This window comes from Phyllobates terribilis, unplaced genomic scaffold, assembly GCF_046119375.1.
Source record: "Phyllobates terribilis strain yellow unplaced genomic scaffold, ASM4611937v1 Scaffold_3__8_contigs__length_932513732, whole genome shotgun sequence".
NCBI classification, from domain to species: Eukaryota; Metazoa; Chordata; class Amphibia; order Anura; family Dendrobatidae; genus Phyllobates; species Phyllobates terribilis.
The window spans coordinates 261,913,008-261,936,618 of NW_027362763.1; the positions used below are offsets into that span (position 1 = coordinate 261,913,008).

A 23,611-nucleotide genomic window follows, 5' to 3' on the forward strand; every position below is an offset into this window, starting at 1 on the left:
CTTTTGTCCAAACATTTGCCATGTAAACCCAGGATTGTTTAAAGAAAGAATCGGAATTTACGATCCTTCATATCACCCAGTAACACGACATTGAAATCTGCAGCTTCAGTACGGAGATATGGGAGACAAAGGTAAGAAGGAGTAGGTTGTTTTGCTTGCAGATCTCCTGGCTGTTTATGCTGTAGTACCATTAATCATGGGGCAGTATCCTTCTGCTCGCAAACCACTGGTGAACAATTCCCCATCACCTGTAAAGTAGACTGTCATTCTGACTATGTGGTCTACTTGTTGCAGTGTGGATGTGGTTTGCAATACGTGGGCCGAACTATACAAAGAATGCAGGCCCGCCTTAATAAACATCGCTCTAATATTAAGAATGGGTATGTGCAGCATAGTGTTTCTAAGCACTTTCTGATTGCCCACCAGAGAGATCCCATAAGCTTGAAACTCACGATTTTAGAACAAGTACCTGATAATGTAACAAATCGGCTTAATTATCTTATGAAGAGAGAGAATTTTTGGATTTTTAAATTGGGTACATTATATCCGGAAGGTTTCAATTTAGCGATTGATAATGTGTGCAGATGAATTATTAATATTTATATATTTTTGGGGGGATAAAAACTGGTTGAGGGGTATACTCAGAATATGCCTCACCAATTTTTATGTAATATGCTTATTCACCCTCATTTATATATGCATTTTTATATGTATGTATTTTTAAAGCATTGCCGTTAATGTCTGCATCTTGCATCTTCATAGTAAGTTTATAATGTGTAGTTATTGACCTGTAATGCTTTTTTAAGTCCCTTTGTTATTAAATTGTAATTGTCTTTTTTAATGGTGATTAAGGGGTTAAGTACCAAATTCTCCCTTGGCACCTCCCATTGAGTTCCTTTGTTTTATGTATAAAAGTGCCTGTTTCTGCCATTTTCCCATAACTCTACCTGATGAAGGCAGCAGACCGCTGCAGAAACGCGTTGTGGGCATTAATACTTCAATAAAGAGGTTTGTTTTATCCTTTTCCAGCGCCTTATCCAGTTTCTAGTGTCCCACTGACCACTTCAATTTGCACACTGTTCACTTTTCCCTTGGGAGTTGTGGCTGGAGGCTGCAGAGAACTAGATACAATTTCAGCTGCAGGACCTGTAGGACCTGTGATGATGTCATCACCCATGTGACCCCACCCGGAATCACATGATTGGAAGCTCCATCTGCTAATCCAGAGGAAACACTGTAGGCATCGTGGCAGCGCTATCAGCGCCAGTAGCTGTTTAACCTGGGTTGTGCGGTCTGCACAACCCACTCAGGTGAGCAGACCACTGTATCGGCACGTATATTCTATTTCCATACAGGTTCACACAAGCACTGCGCTTTTCCACCCCACCCCCTTTTTTGTCTATCAACTTCTCATTGTCTGTTCCCCAGTCATAAAGACAAATCTCATCAACACTAGGGGTAGCAAAATTATAAAAAATAAATTAAGAACATCAAAACATCATGTCTGCACTGTACCGGGAGCAAGGACCTTCTTTATATATATATATTCAACATTATATAGCTAAACAATCATCTCACAAAGTTTTGTCATAATATCTACAAATAAACACTAAATTAAATAAATGACAATTGACCAACAGATGGCAGCTGTCAAGTGAAAATAATTGCACTTTAAATGTTGTTAACTGGCGTTGCCTGCATTGACTATGAAGTCCACTCCAATAGTCATGCCTAGAATTGTAATGCTTTACATGTCTACTGCTCTTTGACTCAGAACAGAGATTAGATGGTTAGGTGGACATACTTGCTCACTTATTCAACTCTTTAGAGAAGGGCGAGTGGTGATCACGTATGCACATGGCTCCACAGTGTGACTTATAAAATAACTGAGCATTTTAAAACTTTCAAATACCCCTTTATCTTGTCTCCTCTGTTCTGAAAAGCCACATTATGGGTGAAGCGACCCCCAATTCTCCCTATTTACATAAGTCCTAGAGGTGGAACCTATATGCAATAAATGTCTCCGAAAGGAATACCCCTTTAAATGAGCTATGGGTAACAATATTGCATTGTTATCTGCTTAGTAGAAGTCATGGAGGAGACTGTGCAGGACACAGTGATTCAAATAACTCCAAAAAAGGAATCTCAGCCATTAAGTGCCCGTTTAGGCCTGCACTAGGGATAACAGAATTACAGTTTTTGCTTATATTGATTAATTAAGATGAGACAGAGTGCCCCCATAATAGTCTTAGCAACAGAGCCCCTCAATATAAGCACAAACAACAATGTCCACAAGTTCCAGACACCATCGCAGCGATCCTTCGGTCATAAAAACCACGATCCTTCCCTGTAATCGTGCAGTTAGACAATGACATCCATAAGAGTGCTAGCCACATCGTACTCTCTGTAAAGAAGCACTAGCATCAAAGTTTTTATCCTCTTAATATATTGCAGCCTTCATATTATATAGCATTGTGTGCTTACAATTGCTCATTTTGCCTTTCTACCCAGCTAATTCTTCTCTTTTCTCTATGTAGAAACAGGAAGTCTCTTTTCACTGCATTTATCATTCCCCTCTTCAACTCCTGACCCAGCTGCTCCGCTCCTCCCTCCTGACAGGGACTTTTGTAGTGAATTATGACTCATGTAGGGAAAATTGACCTCCTGCTTCTACATAGAGCTTAGTCCGTTTTTAAAAGTGATGATGTCATAGGCCTAATGGAAAAGAGAAGAATTATCTGGGAAGAAAGGCAAAATGAGCAATTGTAAGTACACATCGCTATAAAATATGATGATTGCAATATATTAGGATAAAAACTTTGATACGAGTGCTTCTTTAACTGCTAGTCACATAGTGCCCCCGTGCAACAGTGTCAGACAGAAAAGACCCCTGTTAGTGCCAGTTAGTATTGGCCATTATTGATGACTATATATTGATGCCATTAAATGATACATCTAACCAGGACATATAAAAGGAAAACATTTTTATTTGGAGAAAAAAGTTAAAACATAGAGATAAAATCAGAAACCTCAGGAAAACCTGACATGTTTCAGGTGCAGAACACATCCTTAGTCATAGGATGTCTTTAGGTGCGTCCTGCACCTGAAATGCATCAGGTTTTCCTGAGGTTTCTGATTTTATCTCCATATTTTAACTTTTTTCTTCAAAGAATTTTTTTCCCTTTTATATGTCCTGGTCGGATGTGCCGTTTCTACTCTTTTTTTTCTCCATTCATGGTTTGTGATCACTGACGGGTGCGGTACCCATAGGATTTATCCAGCTGAAGTCATTCCTTCTTTCAACATGGTAAGCCTCCAACCCTCCTCCCCTCCTTCCCTATCCATTTCCATTAAATGATAGTACCCCTATCTCTACATCAGAAATGATAGTACCCCTATCTCTACATCAGAAATGATAGTACCCCTATCGCTACATCAGCTGTTTATTGCCATGTCCTGCTCTACTATTGATGTATGGGTCTCAATGGTTGGGAGCCACACAGAACAGCATAGCTGCATGTGCACAACCCTGTCTCGTACTGTCATAAAAAAATCAAGCAATATTCTTATATTGCTAATGCAATGCTCTGAATTTAAAGCAGTAGTAGAAGAAACACATTTCAATTTACAGAATATATTTAAAGAAATAACTGATATTTCCAACTGCTGTAAAAAGAATTGCAAATATATATGTTTCAGCTCAATTCTTATATTACTAGGTAACGCGAGAGTCACATAATTGAGATACACTAATGTAAGTGATAAAAATCTCCTCATTAGACCTGGATCAATGGCAGAACATGTATCAGCAGATTCTAATGACGGGCCTCCCTGTGCAGAGGCTGCTTATAAACAGGCTTTTCTGCAGATGATTTTCAGAGGTTTCCATAAATCATAAAAATAAGGATCTGTTAATGTACTGCTGAGAAGAGCATTAGAAATGGAAAATGATTAAAGTGACAGATCCAATGTGAAACATGTTGCTGTGTCTGCTCTTATCCTGTGTGCTGACACGCAGCTATTTTATATAACATTAAGTAGTTAAGGTAGTTCATCGATTGTTGGATTGATTTCCACTGCATGATCGATTTTTAGTGTTGCAGCATTAATATATAAATTGCTACACGAATGCAATTTACACGTAAAGACACATACGCACAGTGTCGGACTTGGATGACAAGGGTCCACCAATAACCAACTCCAGGGCCCCTCTTTTCAACTACATGCAAAAGTGACATTATCCTCAATCACAAATGTATATAACAATGAACCGGGTAGATTGTTACATGAATAAGATGCTGCCTTTGTCTGCACATAGTGATTCAAGTATATTGTGCCAAGTACTTCTCGTATAACAGGGTGGTGGCCCACTCTTGCACAGGGACCCACCTGAGGATTGTGATGTTCTCCTGTGGGCCAGTCCAAGCCTGCATACAGTATATAGAAATGAATACAGGACAAATAAATATTATAAAAGTATTACTCTTTATTTACTATATTTTTAAAAACAAAATCCATGGATAAAAATGAGTCAACTACGCAGGTGTAGAAAGAAATGGCTAAAAAAAATGCAACTTGAAAAATAGCAATTCAGAAAACAATATGTCCAATAAATACAAAAAATAATTGATGTCTTAGCAGATTAAAAAAGGACAAATAAGGTTAAACCACTAAAGACTCCTCCATGCACATAAGAAATCATTGATGGCTTGGCAGACAAAAATATTAATAATTTTTTCAATAACGTCAACATAACCCGCAGCATTTTACAAAACAAAAAAACGGACAATTAAGGTTTAACTATCAAAGGCTCTCATGCACACAAAAATGGCAAATCCACTGATATAGATGGGCTCGACCAATGATCTGATATGCATGGGGGTGCCGGCTAACAGTTGTCCATTGGGCATGTCCAAATTAAGACTTTTGATCACATTGTTCTCACAGAGATAAGCCACTGGTCGAAGTGTGAGCGGGCAGCTTTCTCATAAAACAAAGGAGTGCTCAGCTGCATGAGGGCTCCTATGTAAGGGGGTGTCGACAGAGATAGCTATTGGCAAACAATCGGCCAAAGCATTGGGGTATGCGCACACAATCCGTACTGTCAGCGCTTTGAATGCAGTATACTTTATGCTGCGTCCAAAGCCACGCACGCAGGTGAATCCGCATGTGTTCATTGAACCATGCGGATTCACCGCATCCTATACATTACAGTGATCTAAATTGACATTCTGCGGTCTGGAAAGACGCGCCGCATATCCGTGTCCACGGGTGATCCGCAGGTGCACAGAGACACGTAGTGGGCATAGGATTTCTACAAATCCCATCCACTTTGCTTGTAATGCAGAATGGTGCGGTTTGTGCGCTGCATATACTCCGCAGCGTTTCCGGACCGTGTGCACATACTCTTATTCGGCAGACAACCATCTGATATATGGGGGCCTTAAGGTACTGTAGGATAAGGCTAATATTATACCAAGTAATCTATCAAAAGATATCAAGCAGATGTAGATCAACACTCAAATGTATCACAGAACACAGATATCAATTATAGAGTGCAGTCAGGCAAAAGCTGGGAACCAGGGCGAAAAAACCCAATGAGCTCTTCTCGCTTTGGTGACTTCAGCATGACAAATTATTATATGCGAAAAGCGCAGTAAGGAAGTTTAGAAGATAAGCAATTAATGTTATAAATTTGAAGAATTCATGTAATGAATCATAGGCAAGAGATCATTCAGGGGCTGCTACTGTTCTCTGTGAATGTTCATTTTTGAACCATTTCACATTTTACTTATGAATAAAAACCTGTGATCCCTTACAAATGATACTATTCCCATGTATAAAATTATCTGGTCAACACACAAACTGACACATAACTTATTCATATTAAGAATTGTTCAAAGGTATTTCAGACACCAATATAGAAAAGGATTGTCCACAATTTAAGTAAGTAAAACTATGAAAAGTAATTAGAAGCACTTTTTGTAGTTCTCTCAAGAACAATGGTGGTGGAGATTGCCAGCATTATATGTACTTCAACTATCCCACCCTTAGTTCTCATGATGATGCACTGGCTGAATTTGCACTGCTGATGTGCTATAAGAAACAAGCAGGCACGTAGAGTACAAGTGGAAATTGAGCTAGGAGATATTTCCAACAAGCATCTGGTGAGAAGGAGAGAATAGAATTAATGATGTGATTTAATAAATATGTAGAGAAGTGAAAATAACAAAGAAACACTGAGAAACTCCATTATTACAGCAGTAATGTGTGTCAGATTTGGCAGAAGTTTGTAAGGACTTACCCAACCTCCCTGTATCCTTCCTGCTTGTCGGTAATCATATAGTTGAAACCAGAAGTTTACATACACTATATAAAAAGACACATTTACATGTTCTTCTCAATATCTGACATGAAATCAGAATAAACCTTTCCCGTTTTAGGTCAATTACGATTACCATAATTTTTAATATTTGCCAAATGCCAGAATCTCTACTCATAATAGTCCTCAGTCACAATTAATATAAATCTATTTGCACATACATATTCTTTGCCCTACAATACATCCAGTGCCACCTTGAATCCCTCAATACCAGACCTGGTTATTTCATTTTAGGTATTTATTAGATGCACGATAATCCAATTAAAAATATGTAGAAATGCCAAGAATAGCAAAAAATATAAAACTACAAAAATTACACACACAAATTTAAAAAAAATAAAAAAAAATATTTCATAATAAATAATTGGCTTTCAGGGCAATTCAGAAAAAATATGTTGCTGTGCCTATAATGAGGCTAGCAAGTTCCATGTGGCCTTTATTTTACATATTGAGCTCCCCTATAGTTCCCTGCAGTTATCTTTGCAGTTTGTTATTGTTCATGTTCTGGGCTTCCCGCCAGCTGTCTCTCAGACTATCCAGACTACATTCACCATGATGCATTGCATCACACACTTCTTTAAAGGTATACTTACACTGAAAGATAATCATGAATAAGAATGCTTAACAATGCTGGCTTCACAATTATCTTGCAGTGGAAACAGGTTGTTGATCACCAGATGAAAGCGTAGAATGCTCGTTTATTGGGTGAAATGATATTTTGCGCAGCACAAAAAAATCAACATTCTCAGTGGTGCATCATCCTCTGTAAACAGGTCTTACATTGCTGAAAACCATTGCAGCGTGTAGCGTCTGAGACGCCGATCCCCTCACTGCCGCGGCCCTGGTCCGGCGTCCTCCGACTCCCCTGCTGCATCTGCCCGGGGTGAGCGCACCACACGCAGTTCCCCGGGCACTGTACTTAGGGCGCGCGCGCGCGTGCTCCCTCCCTCTCAAAGGCGCCGCGCACACCGTCCTAAAGAGTCCCCGGCCAATGGCTGGAGGACTGCTCCTATATAAGGCACCTCCTCCAAAATGGAGGTGCCTGTGCAATGTTGTTGTTTGTGTGCTAACACTCTCCTTAGACCTCAGGTTCCAGTACCCGCCAGCCTGTCTTTCAGCCGTGCCCGCCCGCCTGTCTATCACCCGTGACCACCAGCCTGTCTATAACCGGTGACCACCTGCCTGTCTATCAGCCGTGCCCGCCTGCCTGTCTATCAGCCGTGCCCGCCTGCTTGCCTACCCACATCACCTGCCTGTCTACCAGCCGTGCTCATCTGCTGTGCCTGTCGGTTTCGGCCATCAGTCCCGTGGGAGTCGCCTGCTCTCACACAAGGTCGGTCCCAGAGTGGCACCTGGTTCACCTTCCCAGTCCCTTCTTGGTTCACGGAGTCAACTAAGCCGCGGTGTGGCCAGGGTCGGTCCGGGTAAGCACTTAGTTACGCCCCTCTGGTCCCTCCTTGTATCACAGCACAGAGGTTCCACCACCCGGATCCGTAACACAGCCTATCCGCACTGAGTGACCTATTACAGATCGCTCAGTGTACATTGTTTGCCTTGGTCTGCTCATGTAAACCGGCATTTAGATGGCCGCCGATCGGTAATGGTTTACCTATCAGTGGTCGTATAGTGATGCCAGTTGGTCTGTGTAAACGTAATCCAACTCCCATTCTCACTGCCCCTCCTCACTGCATCTAGATGGCTGCTAATGTATGGCCCACTCACCTTATTCCCAGATTGTGTTCTTGGACTGCTGTACAGTCTGTCTCAATATGGTAGAAATAGAGTGTGAACCACTCTGACATGTCTGCTCTCTATCAACCTCCTCCATAGCCTTACTCCTCTACTATGCCTTCTTGTAGCTTCAGCACTGTTCCCAGGTGCTCTCCCTCTCCTTTGCAGCACTTCAGAATGGCTGAATTGTCACCAGCCAGCACCAGTCTCCTCTGCATCCAGCCTCCTGTAAAGGCCCCGACTACTAACGGCGGGGGTAAGATTCCGTTTTGATACAGTAATGCCACTGACAGGACAGATGAGCTTCAAAAGAAAAACGGTGGTAAAACAATAACAAAACTCGCCCATTTGTATGGGGAAGAAAAGTGAATAAAATAAAAAGTAAAATTTTTAACCCAACCAAACTCAGCTGTACAGCTAGGCGTATTGCAACCAAAGTTCACCTAACAAGAATAATATATAAAATAAACAACCATATTCAATTCCCTTGGGAGCTTCACCACGGACTGTGGCCTTTCTGAACTTCGCACCGCGCTATCAACAGTCGTTGACAAGATGAACACAGTTCGTGTCTCATTAACACCGTCCCATAGAGACTAGTCATTTAGATTGGTCTCAACACTTAGCTGACCCTAACTAACTCGTTGGACCAGTCAGGGAGAATTTAAAATAAGAAGAAGAGCATTAGGTACCTCATCCTTGTTTAAAACATAGGGTGCTTTACCCTTCGCGGGCGCCGTGTCACACTTCACAAGATGGCCGGCTCTTTTCAATGTTATCCCACTGTTGCACTTCCCCGCGCTCTTCACCAAACAGAAATAGAGGACTATTGTCCCAGACGTCACCAATCACAGGAGCACGAAACCGCTGCACTCCAAGGGGGAACCAGGTTCGCCTACTCCGGACCTTCCTTTTTTTTCCTCAACCACCAAGAGCTCCCAGACCATGCGCGTAACGTCTCAGCTCCGTCTCCCTGGCAACCCATCCCCTCTCTCCAAACAAAACTTTATTTATGCTCAGCTTCAGTGGCAGAGCAATGATGCAATGAAAGTATATTATAAATCAAGCAGCAAAATTGCATTTTCACTGCACAGTTCGTCTATTATTTGCATCGCAGCATTCATAAAATTATTCAAGTATTGTTTTGTTAACACTTAATAAAATTTAGACCAACAGTGAGTGTCACTGACATCTAGTAGTCAGATGTCATCGTTACTGGTGTGGCCTCCACTCACAGTCATTACCAACACACATATCTTTATACACCCTCTTACACTCCACCCCACTTATAATTAGTGGTCCCCACCATCATTATTTGCACAAATTACAGTCAACACATACTGATCAGGATTATACCTATTGGGCGGAATACCAGCAGTGTCCCTCTTTGATCTCCGCAGATCGACCTCTGAGGAACAAGTGGGTAAGTCAGGTGACACCACTACCTCCGGAGGGATTTGCGGACTTTCAGGATTCTTAATCGGGTTCTCATTTCTATCTCAGGCTCATCAAAACAATCACACCAGATGTCGCCTGGTTGTTTCAGCAATACCCCTGGGCTGGGCGGCCTTGGCATCTCACCGTGCAGTTCGGGAGCAACTGACACACATCGTTTCAACCAATTCCTATGCACCGTGTGACAAGGACCATCACTTCCCTCAGGGATAATTGTATACACACTGCCTTCCGAGGAGACTTTATTCACAATATACAGTTTCCCTTTTGGCCGAGTAACTCGTACCAGAACTCAGTCCCCTTGCAGAAATGTCTCCTCGGACACCATCCCCCGGTCGTGATGGGGATGACTTATGTACCGCCTCCAGTTTACACTTATGGTCCCGCATCCACTCGTGCGGAGTTCGATACTCGAACTCTTCTGACGCTGAAAGGTTCAGTTCCACGACTTCCCTTCCAGGTCTACCAAACATCATCATGTATGGAGAGAAACCAGTTGTACCATGCACATGATTGTTGTACGCCCACATTAACTCTGGTATCAATTCAGGCCAATAACTCTTTTAGTCTTGTTCTAGGGTTCTCAACATCTGCAACAGAGTTCTATTGAACCTTTCGCAAGCTCTATTGCCTTGTGGATGATAAGGGGTAGTCCGGGACTGCGGCACACCATACAACTGGAGTAACTCCGTTATAAGTTTACCTTGGAAACAGGCTCCCTGATCAGAGTGTACTCTCTTCGGGCAACCATACACTTGAATGAAGTGTTTGCAGATGGCTTTAATGGCGGTCTCTGCAGCTTGATCCTTAGTGGGTACCACCACAGCATATTTAGTTAAATGGTCTCTCATTACTAGACAAGACGTATGTCCACTCTTTGAGGGACCCACAGACAAATAGTCGATCATCAAAACTTCTAACGGGGCGGACGTTACAATGGTTTGTACTGGAGCCCTTTCCTCACAGGAATTGTTGACTTCACAGGTACGACACTGGTTGTACACACGGCGGACCACCTCCTCTATACCAGGAGTATAAACAAACCTATGTAGCCACTTGTAAGTTTTGTCCGGACCAAAATGAGCACCCTGTACGTGGGCCTCCCGAGCCACCTCAGGGGCCAGGGACCCTGGAATCACCACTTGCCAGCGATGCCCTAATTCAGCATTAGCATACATCCAGCGATACAGAACTCCGTCGGCTACGGCAAGCCGATCCCATTGTCGCAGTAATTTCTGCCCCTCGGGCTTTAATTTGTTTTGCTCATCACCCTTAGGCCAAGAGTTATCATTCAGCCACTGCTTGATCAAGGCCAATTCTAAATCTGCATCTTGCACCTGGACCCAATCTTGTCAGGTCCTACCTAGTAAAGTGCCCATCAGAGCATCCACCCCACTTAAGCGGGCTATATCTACGAATACCGGCAACCGTCTAAGATCTGGTATTTCTGTATCTTCTAAATCCTCATCCGTTGCCATCTCCGGGGTTTTATGGGGTACCCTTGACAATGCATCAGCATTCGCGTTCTCCCTCCCAGAGTGAAACCGGATTTGGTAATTGAATTTTGACACTCTGGCCATGCACCTCTGTTCTAACGCTCCTAGTTTGGCATTACCTAGGTGGGCAAGTGGATTATTGTCAGTCATGACCAGAACTTCTGTGCCTGCCAGGTAACCAGCAAATTTTTCTGTCATGGCACACACTAATGCCAGCATCTCCAATTTGAAAGAGCTATAATTTCCGTAATTTCTTTCTGCGTCTCTTAGAGACCAACTTGCATATGCAATAACTCGCTCGCGCCCATCTTGCTCTTGGGCTAGCACCGCCCCCAATCCGTGTAGGCTGCCATTGGTATACAACCTGAAAGGACAATCGAAAGGCGCATATGCCAACAGGGGTACCTGAGTAAGGGCGTTCCGGATCTGATCAAACGCCTCTTGTTGTCTCTCAGTCCATCGAACAGGCCTAGTTTTAGGGCCCCGACTAGTACCCCTCAATAACTCATTCAAAGGTTCAGCCAGCTTGGCGAAATTCTTCACAAACCGGCGATAATAACCAGCCAATCCCAAGAAGGCCCGCACCTTCCTAACAGTCCTGGGGATAGGCCACTTTTGAATGGCTTCAATTTTACTCTCGGCTGGTCTCACTCCCTCAGAAGACACAATATGACCAAGATATTCAATCTGTCTGCGGAACAGACGACACTTTTTGGGCTTAATTTTTAGCCCTGCATCCAGCAATTTTTGGAGTACTTGCCGAAGCTTCAGGAGATGATCTTTGAAAGTATCTCCAAATATAATCACATCCTCAAGGTAAATCAGTACTGACTCAAAATTATATTCACCCAGACAATACTCCATCAGTCGCTGAAAAATACCAGGGGCATTAATCAAGCCAAAAGGCATCCGATTCAACTCATATAGGACCATAGGCAAGATGAATGCTGTCTTTGCCCTATCTTTGGCGGCTATTGGGACCTGCCAGTATCCACTGGCAAGATCCAGGGTAGAGAAGTATGTAGCCTTTCATAACGCCGACAAAGATTCCTCAATGCGAGGCAGAGGATAGGAATCTCTTACTGTGTGTGCATTCAACTTTCTATAATCTACACAGAATCGGAGAGTACCGTCTTTTTTTTGGATCTGTACCACCGGAGCTGCCCAAAGGCTCTGACTCGGGTGAGCAACCCCATTATCCAAAATTTGAGATAACATGGTTTTCACCTCTTGGTACATTGTTGGAGGAATTTGACGGTACCTTTCCCGAACCGGTGGGGTGTCTCCAGTATTGATCTCATGCTCCATCCAGTTAGTACACCCAAAATCCTCATCTCCCCGAGAGAACGCTGATTGGAATTCCCAAAAAGTCGCCTCCAGCTGTTTTATCTGCATGGGGGTGATTTGAGGAATACTCCATCTCCATCAGCTCCAGGATTTTCCTACCATTCCATTCGGGAGTAGGTTTCTCCTTTGCCACAAGCTGGTGTGCCAACATCCAGGTCGTAAGCCCGCTCGTGTCCAGAGTAAACAAATTTCGGGGAACAATTTCTTCATTACAAATATACACCTCGGCCAACTTTGTCCCAGCCAACATGGTTATCTCATGTTCCCGAAGATTCAGACATCTCACAGGCACATTCCCATCTTTCACTATGGCCACTATGCGAGCAACAAGTGACCCACTCAGGTTCTCTGCCCTACATACAGGCTCTAGGACAACCTCTACACCATTTAAGTTCCTGTCTGTTCCCACAGGCATCATCAGTACCTTTTCCTGGCCCGCCGCTATCTTTGCGTTCGCATCAGGAGGCACATACACTACTCCCACAGCTCTACCCTTGGCAGCACTTTTTTTTATGCCACAGGTATGCACCATCTGCCATAACACCCATTGGGTTTTTCTGTGAGGCGTAGCCCTCGTCCAATAACCGGGCCCTTCCCATTCAAACAACCGGGAATCAAGTTCTCTAAGAACATTCATTCGTAAGACCACCGGAAGGTCCAGTCTGGCCTGGGCTTTCATCAGCATCACCCCTTTGGTGCCCAGTTCCTGCCCACACACTTTCACACTCATCCAGGCAAACCCTGTCACCGGGATCTCCTCATTAATAGCTACCAAAAGGTTAATCCGATGCCCAGACTCTGGTTTAACCTGTTGCCCAAAGTGTTCTTCGAAGTACCCCACTGGCATAGTGGTCACTTCTGATCCCGTGTCTACCAGGCATATTACTGCCTTCCCCTCTAGACTTATTTCTAATACCGGGCTATCCGCAATCAAGTCGGTTGGGCACTTAGTAGATGGGGGATTTTGCCCTTGCCTCGCTGTATGCCCAACTACAACCAGGGCTTCCTTTTCAAAGAATCCACTGGGTTTCTTGGGCCCCGCCTTGGACAATCCCATCTCAAAGGTCCACCAGGCTCTTGGCAGTTCCAGCAGCGCCTCATGCCCTGGCTCCGATACTCTGGGCCTCTGACATGGGCCTCTTCATTCCCCACCCAAGGGGGTCTCTCCTGCCCCCCGTCTCTCCCAAGGCAAATATTCCGAAGGAGGTGAAGGTGCCGACATGCTCGGACCAAACCTCGGGCGGTCAATGTGGTTTTCCGAAGGTGTCATTCGAGTCAGCTTTTCTTCCAACCGCTCAATTGACTTCTGCATGCTGAACATCTGTTCCTGCATCATGTTCTGGGGATCCTGTCCTCTTCCTACCACTTGAACACAGTTATGAGAAGTATCCCCTCTCATTTCCATATTGCGAGCCATTGCCTCTTTCTGTATTTCCTCATAAGTTATATTAGGTTTCTTCCGCACTAGTGCGGACAGTTCACCCCGCAGGATGTCATTCTGTAATCCCTCCATAAAATGATCTCGCAAAGCATGATCTCCATCTACAATAGTCTCTACTACCAATGAAGATTTCTTTTGGACGTCTCAATATAACTCCTCTAGTGCAATAGCATATTGCACCAAACTTTCCCCAGCCCTCTGAACGCGAGCGAACAGCTTAACCCATAAGTGTTCAGCAGTGGCTAAATGGTGAAAAGAGCCTTCCAGGATCTCTATGATGTCATCCACCGTCTTACGTTTCTGCTCTGGCTTCAATAACACCGCCTTCCTGGCATCCCCCTCCACTGACAGGACAGATGAGCTTCAAAAGAAAAATGGTGGTAAAACAATAACAAGATTTATTGTAACAAAACTCGCCCCTGTTTGTATGGGGAAGAAAAGTGAATAAAATAAAAAGTAAAATTTTTAACCCAACAACTCGTACAAAAGAATTGTGTTTTATTTTTCTTACCAGGAGAACAGCCACATATCCCTGGTCCCAATAAGGGGATGTCCTCCCTTGGGCCAATAAAGCCACCACTCTCCCCTAAATATGTCCGGACTTAAACAGGGCTAGTTCCTAAGGGGAAGCCGTAATATGTGTCTTTTCTCCTGGTTCACAATCTTAATACTATTCCCAATCAATAAACTTTCTGGGATCCCAATATGACCAAACTCAGCTGTACAGCTAGGCGTATTACAACCCAAGTTCACCTAACAAGAATAGAATAAAATAAACAACCATATTCAATTCCCATTTACAGGAACACAGACAATAGCAAATTCATTTGATTAGCATGCTCTGCAGGAAATTCAATCCAGACAGGTGGGTGCCTTGGGAGCTTCACCCCGGACTGTGGCCTTTCTGAACTTCACAGCGCGCTATCAACAGCCATTGACAAGATGAACACAGTTCGTGTCTCATTAATACCGTCCCATAGAGACTAGTCATTTAGATTGGTCTCAACACCTAGCTGACCCTAACTAACTCGTTGGACCAGTCAGGGAGAATTTAAAATAAGAAGAGCATGAGGTACCTCATCCTTGTTTAAAACATAGGGTGCTTTACCCTTCGCGGGCGCCGTGTCACACTTCACAAGATGGCCGGCTCTTTTCAATGTTATCCCACTGTTGCACTTCCCCGCGCTCTTCACCAAACAGAAATAGAGGATTATTGTCCCAGACGTCACCAATCACAGGAGCACGAAACCGCTGCACTCCAAGGGGTAACCAGGTTCACCTACTCCGGACCTTCCTTTTTTTCTCATCCACCAGGAGCTCCCAGATCACATGCGTCACGTCTCAGCTCCGTCTCCCTGGCAACCCAACCCCTCTCTCCAAACAAAACTTTATTCATGCTCAGCTTGAGTGGCAGAGCAATGATGCAATGAAAGTATATTATAAATCAAGCAGCAAAATTGCATTTTCACTGCACAGTTCGTCTATTATTTGCATCGCAGCATTCATAAAATTATTCAAGTATTATTTTGTTAACACTTAATAAAATTTAGATCAACAGTGAGTGTCACTGGCATCTAGTGGTCAGATGTCATCGTTACAGGTGTGGCCTCCACTCACAGTCATTACCAACACACATATCTTTATACACCCTCTTACACTCCCTCATTCTCAGCAGCCAGCTCTGTTCTATTCTACATCCAGCCTCCCCCTCCTTCTCAGCAGCTGACTGTGTTCTATTCTGCACCCAGCCTTCTCCTCCTTCTCAGCAGCCAGCTCTATTCTATTCTGCATCCAATCTCCTCCTCCTTCTCAGCAGCCGACTTTGTTCTATTCTGCATCCAGCCTCCACATCCATCTCAGCAGCCAACTCTGTTCTCTGCATCAAGCCTCCTCTGTGGCCTGCTCCATTCTCCTCTGCATCTAGGCTCCTCCTCATTTTCAGCATGATTTGTTTTTATATATATATTTTATATATATACTGTATATATTCATATTTATATACAGTATATATAGTTGTGCATGCTACAAAACTCCCCACTGTACGAGCCCTCCTGAACACAAATTATGGTTATAGTCCACCAATGATTTTGTCCTGTTACAGGATTGGCTAGTATTTTTTAACACTTTTTTCAACTCTCCAATATTGCTATTAAGGGCATGCTTACACTAGCGTGTAACACGGCTGAGTGCTATCTGATGTTTTGTCGGATACCACTCGGCCTAATATTATATTCTCAGGCAGTGCAGAGCAGTGATTTTTTTGCTCATGCCGATTCGGCATAAGAAAACAATCGCAGTAAGATAGCACGCACTCATATAAGTCTATGGGTGCGTGTGAAACATCGGCGTGCACTCAGATGTCATCTGAGTGCAGTCCGATGTATGCATACTGAGACAATGGAGAAGATGGAGAAATTAAGTTCTCCATCTTCTCCACACCTGTGCAGTGATTCTCGCAAGCAAGATAATCAAATCACAGTAACTTGACACTTGGCTGAAACTCTGACAGAATTTGATCGGAGTGTCATTAGCATAATTGAGATCATACACCAGTGTGACCATACCCTAACACTTAATAATAACTGTGATAGTAGCCTCTTCTTCCTATAAACCTGATATTGTATCCTGTATACTATTATTAACCATATCTGTACAAGAGTATTGTTTAATTTTATATTTGACTGTTTCCAATCATATTTTGTCCCACTTTCTACTTACAAATTGTTGTTCTAAACATTTGGCTTCCATTATATATTCATTAATTTCTCTACAGTTGTGGCGAACCTGCAGAAATTGGCTTTTAGGTAAATTAGTTATCCACATAGGAAGATGGCAACAGGACATTAGTGTCAACTTCTTTATGGTAACTTTTCTTTAGACCCTTACCATTCTCTATATATTTTCCAGAGACTTTCCACTAGATTTGCTATATGTTGGAGAAAACTATAAGCAAAACCCCTTCCAAAGAAACACTATGTCATCAGTAAATCATTTCCACAAGGCCAGATTCAGATTCCCCCCGATTGGTATCACCGAAATTGTACTGACCTGGAGATTCATGTTGTTAGGTAATTTTTACAGCATAATGGACACCATAAAAAACAAATCCCCCCCCCCAACACAATGGCAGAATGACATTTCTTTCACCGCACTTGGAATTTTTTTCCTGTTTTCCAGTAGATTTCATGGTAAAATGTAAACTACCATTCGTCACGTGAGAAACAAGCCCTCCTATGTCAATGTTGACAGAAATAAAAAAAATTATGACTGACTGTGAAGAAAGGGGGGAAAAATGAAATAAACAGAATTTTAAATATTTATAGTTAAATAATTATACATCGAATGCAAAGCAGTTACAATCGGGTTTCAGCTCTAGTTGCAGTGATTTGATTAGTTGCCATAGACTTCCCATAATAATAGTGTAGTGTCAGTATTTATTATATATGTAATGTAACATGTTGTTCAGACTTGTATAATCACGGCATAGTGTCACTATTGTATATGCACAGTTCACTAATGGTGGCTTGTGTTCACCTGTTGGTTCCAAATATAATCCCCTTCTACAGTCTTAGACTGGATCCTCTGCTCTATGCTCTTGTATTTTATTGCTGCTCCTGTTTTCATCTGTAGAGCCAGACACAAGTGTAATCATAACCAACAAACCTTTTGTGATACCGAAATTAAATATCACTGGCCAAGGACAGCTTGTTTTTTCCATCTGCCATGCAGACTGCCCTTGCAAGAATTATCTGCCCTCTCAATGGCTTGTTTGAGTCAGTGCCTTAAATAGATACTATGGGAACAAGTATTTGGACTGTATCCCATAAAATTGTTTGTGCTTTACCTAAATATAAGGGCATGGGAAAACTAGTATGCCCTGAGGGGATCAACCTTATCCCTAATGTCAAAACTAGACTCGGGATAGTCTGAACATAGAAAATAAGGTCTAACTGGCTGAGGGCCACAACATGATAGCTTCAATAAAAATGTAACAGTGACAACAAGCTCCACTGGGAAAGACGGATAACAATGTATTCCCATGATATATGTCATAGGAGTTTTGCTTCCCTACATTTAGATTTGTTCGCGAAAATCAAGGCACAACACTGTCCTTCCATGCAAGTAAAGAGGCATAAAAAAATTTAGTGCACGTTCTTAATCAAGAAAATGCATCTTTACAAGCCAAGCTACGCTGATATGCCAAATCCTAAAATCACTGGTCAGAAAGGTAATGAAAATGCAAGAGCAAAGAAGCCAAATGTAGCCTCTAAAAACTGCCTTCCACTACAATGCTTAGCAATGACACTTAATGCAAGCATGGAGCAGAAGTACCTGGAGAGGTTTGCCAGTGTACATGGACTATCCCTGAAGGAAACGATCAAGGCGGAAACGGGAATGATCTACAGGTAGATAAACTTTGTACTTTGTGTTAGATTCAGACTCAGAAGCTTAATAATAAAGATGTCAAGTGAATAATTGTTTTCTAAATTTTGGCAGGTAAAGGTTAATGAGTTACTGTAGCCTGTAAGCTTGTGATCCTTAGGAGAATCTTAAAGGTCTCAGGGACTTGCATACAGAACTGCAGTTATACAGAGCTGTGAAATGCCGTAACGTTGTACAAGTGCAGAATTTTGCATCCTGTAATCTTGTTTATATGGGGACTTAGAAATGTGCCTAATTTACTAAATGATCGCATGCTCATATGCAAATTTGAGGCTGCTACTAATTATAGAAGAGTACTCCCCAAAGGCCAAATAAGTGTGTGTTATCAAATCTGTGTTTTTTTGCTTATGTATCCATTGAGTATGGTATGACTGGGTGTGAGATGTCCTAAAAATGTATCACACACTTGATTGTGACAAATTGAACATTTCTTTAACTGTATATCCAGAGAGAACATATAATGTTGTATAGTCTCGGGCAAGCCTGCTCCTATTCTTGTTTAACGCCACAATGTTAGATGAAGGCATACTATGAGACAATGTATGTCCTCATACTAAGCTGTAAACTTTTATGTAGAATTTTTATTTTGCAACAGAAGCAAATTCTTGTCATTTAAAATTATGAATGGAAAAAACAGAATCTTATGAATAATTATACAAATCACTCATGTTTCCAGCGGGCTGCATGGTGCAAAGACACAACAGTTCGGTCCTGTCATCATTAGGATAATTATAAACCGCATTGAACTTTTATTAGGCACTTGTCTTATATGAAGCAGGTGGTTGATAAGAGCACTTTGCAAGTGCTAACGTTGTCCTCTTCATTCCAAACAATGAAGGGCAGGGGTTTCAGAAAGTGATGGCATATCCAAGCAATATGCCATAGGTCTCTGGGATCAATATGCACTAAATTACTTAATTAAATATTGTTTCAGCCAGGAATTCTCACACCGACCTCATTTGATTGACAGGAGCTAAGAATAAATAATAGCCATAAAAAACAAACATGGTCAATCTAAAATTCCCTACAGTTCCGATATCAAGGATATTCATGTACCCCCAATACCAAATAGTTAATTGTTTAATACCATCAACAATGAGTAGACACACCAACATAAATTTTATAGCCATAAACAATGGAAGGTTATATTTTTTGTTATAACACAGAATAATTGTATAATATCTCTAACAGTTTTTGTAATATTAAATACTTTGTGTGCTGCTCGTAATACTCTTTTAAATGTACCTCCATCACCCTGTGTTCCTTATAATATTCTAGATAATATTGACTAGCAGAACTTTTTGGCTTGCTAAATACATTACTTGCATTACTGCGAGCTGAAACTCTTGCAGGTTCGTGATCGCTGATGTGCGTGGGCGCGCTCCGCTCTCCACTTCCCTTCCGTCATCAGGCATCTCCATGGTGTTAGCACATGCCCAGGCGCCATGGTGACGTTTCCCCACTCTCGTGCATGCGTGACACTACCATGAAGCTTTGTATTGCATTTGGGGTGTGTGTGTTGTGGAGCGAGCACTAGTCGGCGTCAGGTTTTCTTGATTGATGCCAATAGTATTTAATGCCCCACTGTGTGGATGTCCCCCCCCCCCCTGATGAAGCAAGACACATAACATTGCGAAATGTACATTGGGGACTGTTCTTTGGGTGGACCTCATTACTGGCTCAGATATCTACCTTACTCATGGGTATGAATTCATGGAGTGCATGTTAATAACTCCTTATAGCAGCTAAGACACTCATGACTGTAACATCCCTGGCGTGCTGGCATGGCTTACCATCTCCCACCATGCAAGACCGCCAACGTACCTACCAGTCCAGGCTGTGCACCGTGCTCCTCTGCTTGCTGTGTGCATGTCTCTTGTTTGCAGGCTTAGGGCGGTGGCGCTGGAACTTCCTGAGTCCTAAAAGGACAGTACGCTCATTCCTAATGCATCCCCAGACTATTGCTGTGAGTCACTGGATACTTAATGCACCTCCACCCAGTGGGAGGTGCCTGAGCAACACTTTCTCTCAGTGTGCTATGTGCAACCGCTGAGTTGCCAGGTCCTGTCTAGCTATCTTGTTATGCTACCCTGGGGGCTGTATACCTAGGCTTGTTACCTGTACCTGTGACTTCTTGTCTAGTTTTGTCACCCTGGGAGCTGAGTACCCAGGCCTGTACTTGTATCCCGTTCCTGTGAATGTTCCCATCTGTACTGTGTCTTAGTCTGTCTACCTCCTGTGTTCTAGCTATCTTTCTGAATTTTCCCGACCCTGTCTGTTCCATGTGAACAGAGCCCTTTCCCGCATGGCCTCTCTTGCGGCTCTGCTCTACCCTTCTCTGGTCCGCTTCCCGCCTGCGCCTGTGGCTCTGCTCTGCCCTGCTCAGCTTGCCATCCGTGCCTGCGACTAGGCTCTGCCTTGCTCTGCTCCGCTTCCCGTACATACCTGCGGCTCTGCTCTGCCCTGCTCTGCTCCGCTTCCCGTCCGTACCTGCGGCTCTGCTTCTCCATCCCAGTCTGTACTGGTCCCTATCCAGCCTGTCTGCCTGCCTGCTTGGATACCAGCTGTGTCCGCCAGTACCAGCCCGTTCCTGCATACAGCGGTGGGATCAACAGCTGTGTGACCGGGGTCTGCCCTGGAGTAGCACCTGGGCCACCTCCCTCGTCCCTCCTTGGTTCACGGAGTCGACTAAGCCGCCGTATGAGCCAGGGTCGGATCTGGCGAGGCCCCTAGTCAAGCTCCTCAAGGCACTCCTCAGTTCGCGGCCCAGTGGGACCACTAACAACGCTCACGCCAGAAGATCCAGGCATGAGGGTAACAATGACTATGATGTCTTATGTATGTGACATATGTTCCTGCTGCTGTAGATGTTTTTCTAATGTATATTAGCATGCTACTTTTAGTTTAAAGCACTGATATCATGATATACAACTTATGCGATATACAAATTTGACTATTGTGTCCGTGATATTTTAAGGCTGTGCGCATTAGCATTAATGTTTCATCTTATATGCTGTGACAACTGATGTGGTTTATTCTTTGTACTGGCTTTTCTCCTGTCCTTATGAGTTTTTATTTATATCACTTGGTACTTTGTAGTATATAATAAAATTTAATGTGAGCATTAACTCCTTTTGTTCTCCTTTCATCGCAATTTTCTTTTGAGTTGCTTTTGGCCAGTTAAGCACTTGATCAACGAGCTGAATGGCTCGTTTTTTCTTTTGAATTATGTATCTAATAGATCTTATGTATACAGTGGGGGAAATAAGTATTTGATCCCTTGCTGTATTTGTAAGTTTGCCCACTGACAAAGACATGAACAGTCTATAATTTTAAGGGTAGGTTAATTTTAACATTGAGAGATAGAATATCCCCCTAAAAAATCAAGAAAATCACATTTCGAAATTAGATAAATTTATTTGCATTTTGCAGTGAGAAATAAGTATTTTATCCCCTACAAACCATTATGAGTTCTGGCTCCTACAGACCATGTGTTACCAATGGTTTTCTTGGTGACTGTGGTCCCAGCTGCCTTGAGATCATTAACAAGTTCCCCCCATGTAGTTTTAGGCTGATCTCTCACCTTCCTTATGATCAAGGATACCCCATGAGGTGAGATTTTGCATGGTGCCCCAGATCGATGTCGATTGACAGTCATTTTGTATTTATTCCATTTTCTTACTATTGCACCAACAGTTGTCTCCTTCTCACCCAGCGTCTTACTTATGGTTTTGTAGCCCATTCCAGCTTTGTTCAGGTCTATGATCTTGTCACTGAAGAAAGCTCTTTGGTCTTGCCCATGTTGTAGAGGTTAGAGTCTGAGTGATTAATTGAGTCTGTGGACTGGAGTCTTTTATACAGGTGACTATGTAAGACAGCTGTCTTTAATGCAGGTAACAAGTTGATTAGGAGAGCCTAACTGGTCTGTAGGAGCCAGAACTCATAATGGTTTGTAGGGGATCAAATACTTATTTCTCATTGCAAAATGCAAATATATTTACAGTACAGACCAAAAGTTTGGACACACCTTCTCATTTAAAGATTTTTCTGTATTTTCATGACTATAAAAATTGTACATTCACACTGAAGGCAACAAAACTATGAATTAACACATGTGGAATTATATAGTTAACAAAAAAATGTGAAACAACTGAAAATATGTCTTATATTCTAGGTTCTTCAAAGTAGCCACCTTTTGTTTTGATGACTGCTTTGCACACTCTTGGCATTCTCTTGATGAGCTTCAAGAGGTAGTCACCGGAAATGGTCTTCCAACGATCTTGAAGGAGTTCCCAGAGATGCTTAGCACTTGTTGGCCCTTTTGCCTTCACTCTGCGGTCCAGCTCACCCCAAACCATCTCGATTGGGTTCAGGTCTGGTGACTGTGGAGGCCAGGTCATCTGGCGTAGCACCCCATCACTCTCCCCCTTGGTCAAATAGCCCTTACACAGCCTGGAGGTGTGTTTGGGGTCATTGTCCTGTTGAAAAAAAAATGATGGTCCAACTAAACGCAAACCGGATGGAATAGCATGCCCCTGCAAGATGCTGTGGTAGCCATGCTGGTTCAGTATGCCTTCAATTTTGAATAAATCCCCAACAGTGTCACCAGTAAAACACCCCCACACCATCACACTTCCTCTTCCATTCTTCACGGTGGGAACCAGGCATGTAGAGTCTATCCGTTCACCTTTTCTGCGTTGCCCAAAGACACTGTGGTTGGAACCAAAGATCTCAAATTTGGACTCATCAGACCAAAGCAGATTTCCACTGGTCTAATGTCCATTCCTTGTGTTCTTTAGCCCAAACAAGTCTCTTCTGCTTGTTGCCTGTCCTTAGCAGTGGTTTCCTAGCAGCTATTTTACCATGAAGGCCTGCTGCACAAAGTCTCCTCTTAACAGTTGTTGAAGAGATGTGTCTGCTGCTAGAACTCTGTGTGGCATTGACCTGGTCTCTAATCTGAGCTGCTGTTAACCTGCGATTTCTGAGGCTGGTGACTTGGATAAACTTAGCCTCAGAAGCAGAGGTGACTCTTGGTCTTCCTTTCCTGGCGCGGTCCTCATGTGAGCCAGTTTCTTTGTAGCGCTTGATGGTTTTTGCAACTTCACTTGCGGACACTTTCAAAGTTTTCCCAATTTTTCGCACTGGCTGACCTTCATTTCTTAAAGTAATGATGACCACTTGTTTTTCTTTACTTAGAATTTGTATTATGGCAAGAAAAAAGCAGCTAACAGTCTATTCAGTAGGACTATCAGCTGTGTTTCCACCAGACTTCTGCACAACACAACTGATGGTCCCAACCCTATTTATAAGGCAAGA

At 42.9% G+C, this 23,611-nt stretch overlaps 1 protein-coding gene across 2 annotated transcripts in view; it reads left to right on the forward strand.

Annotated features, from left to right (window-relative positions):
* KCNAB1 (potassium voltage-gated channel subfamily A regulatory beta subunit 1) overlaps positions 1-23,611 on the forward strand; it is a 552,388-nt gene that overhangs the window by 60,660 nt on the left and 468,117 nt on the right. Inside the window, exon 1 of one of the 2 annotated variants that reach the window (XM_073674770.1) lies at positions 17,913-18,258. The exons of the other annotated variant lie outside the window; for it this stretch is intronic. Within the exon in view, the coding sequence (XP_073530871.1) occupies positions 18,020-18,258 (239 nt within the window). The 5' untranslated portion in view covers positions 17,913-18,019. Of the gene's footprint in view, positions 1-17,912; positions 18,259-23,611 lie in introns of those variants that run through there. 2 annotated transcript variants of the gene reach the window in all.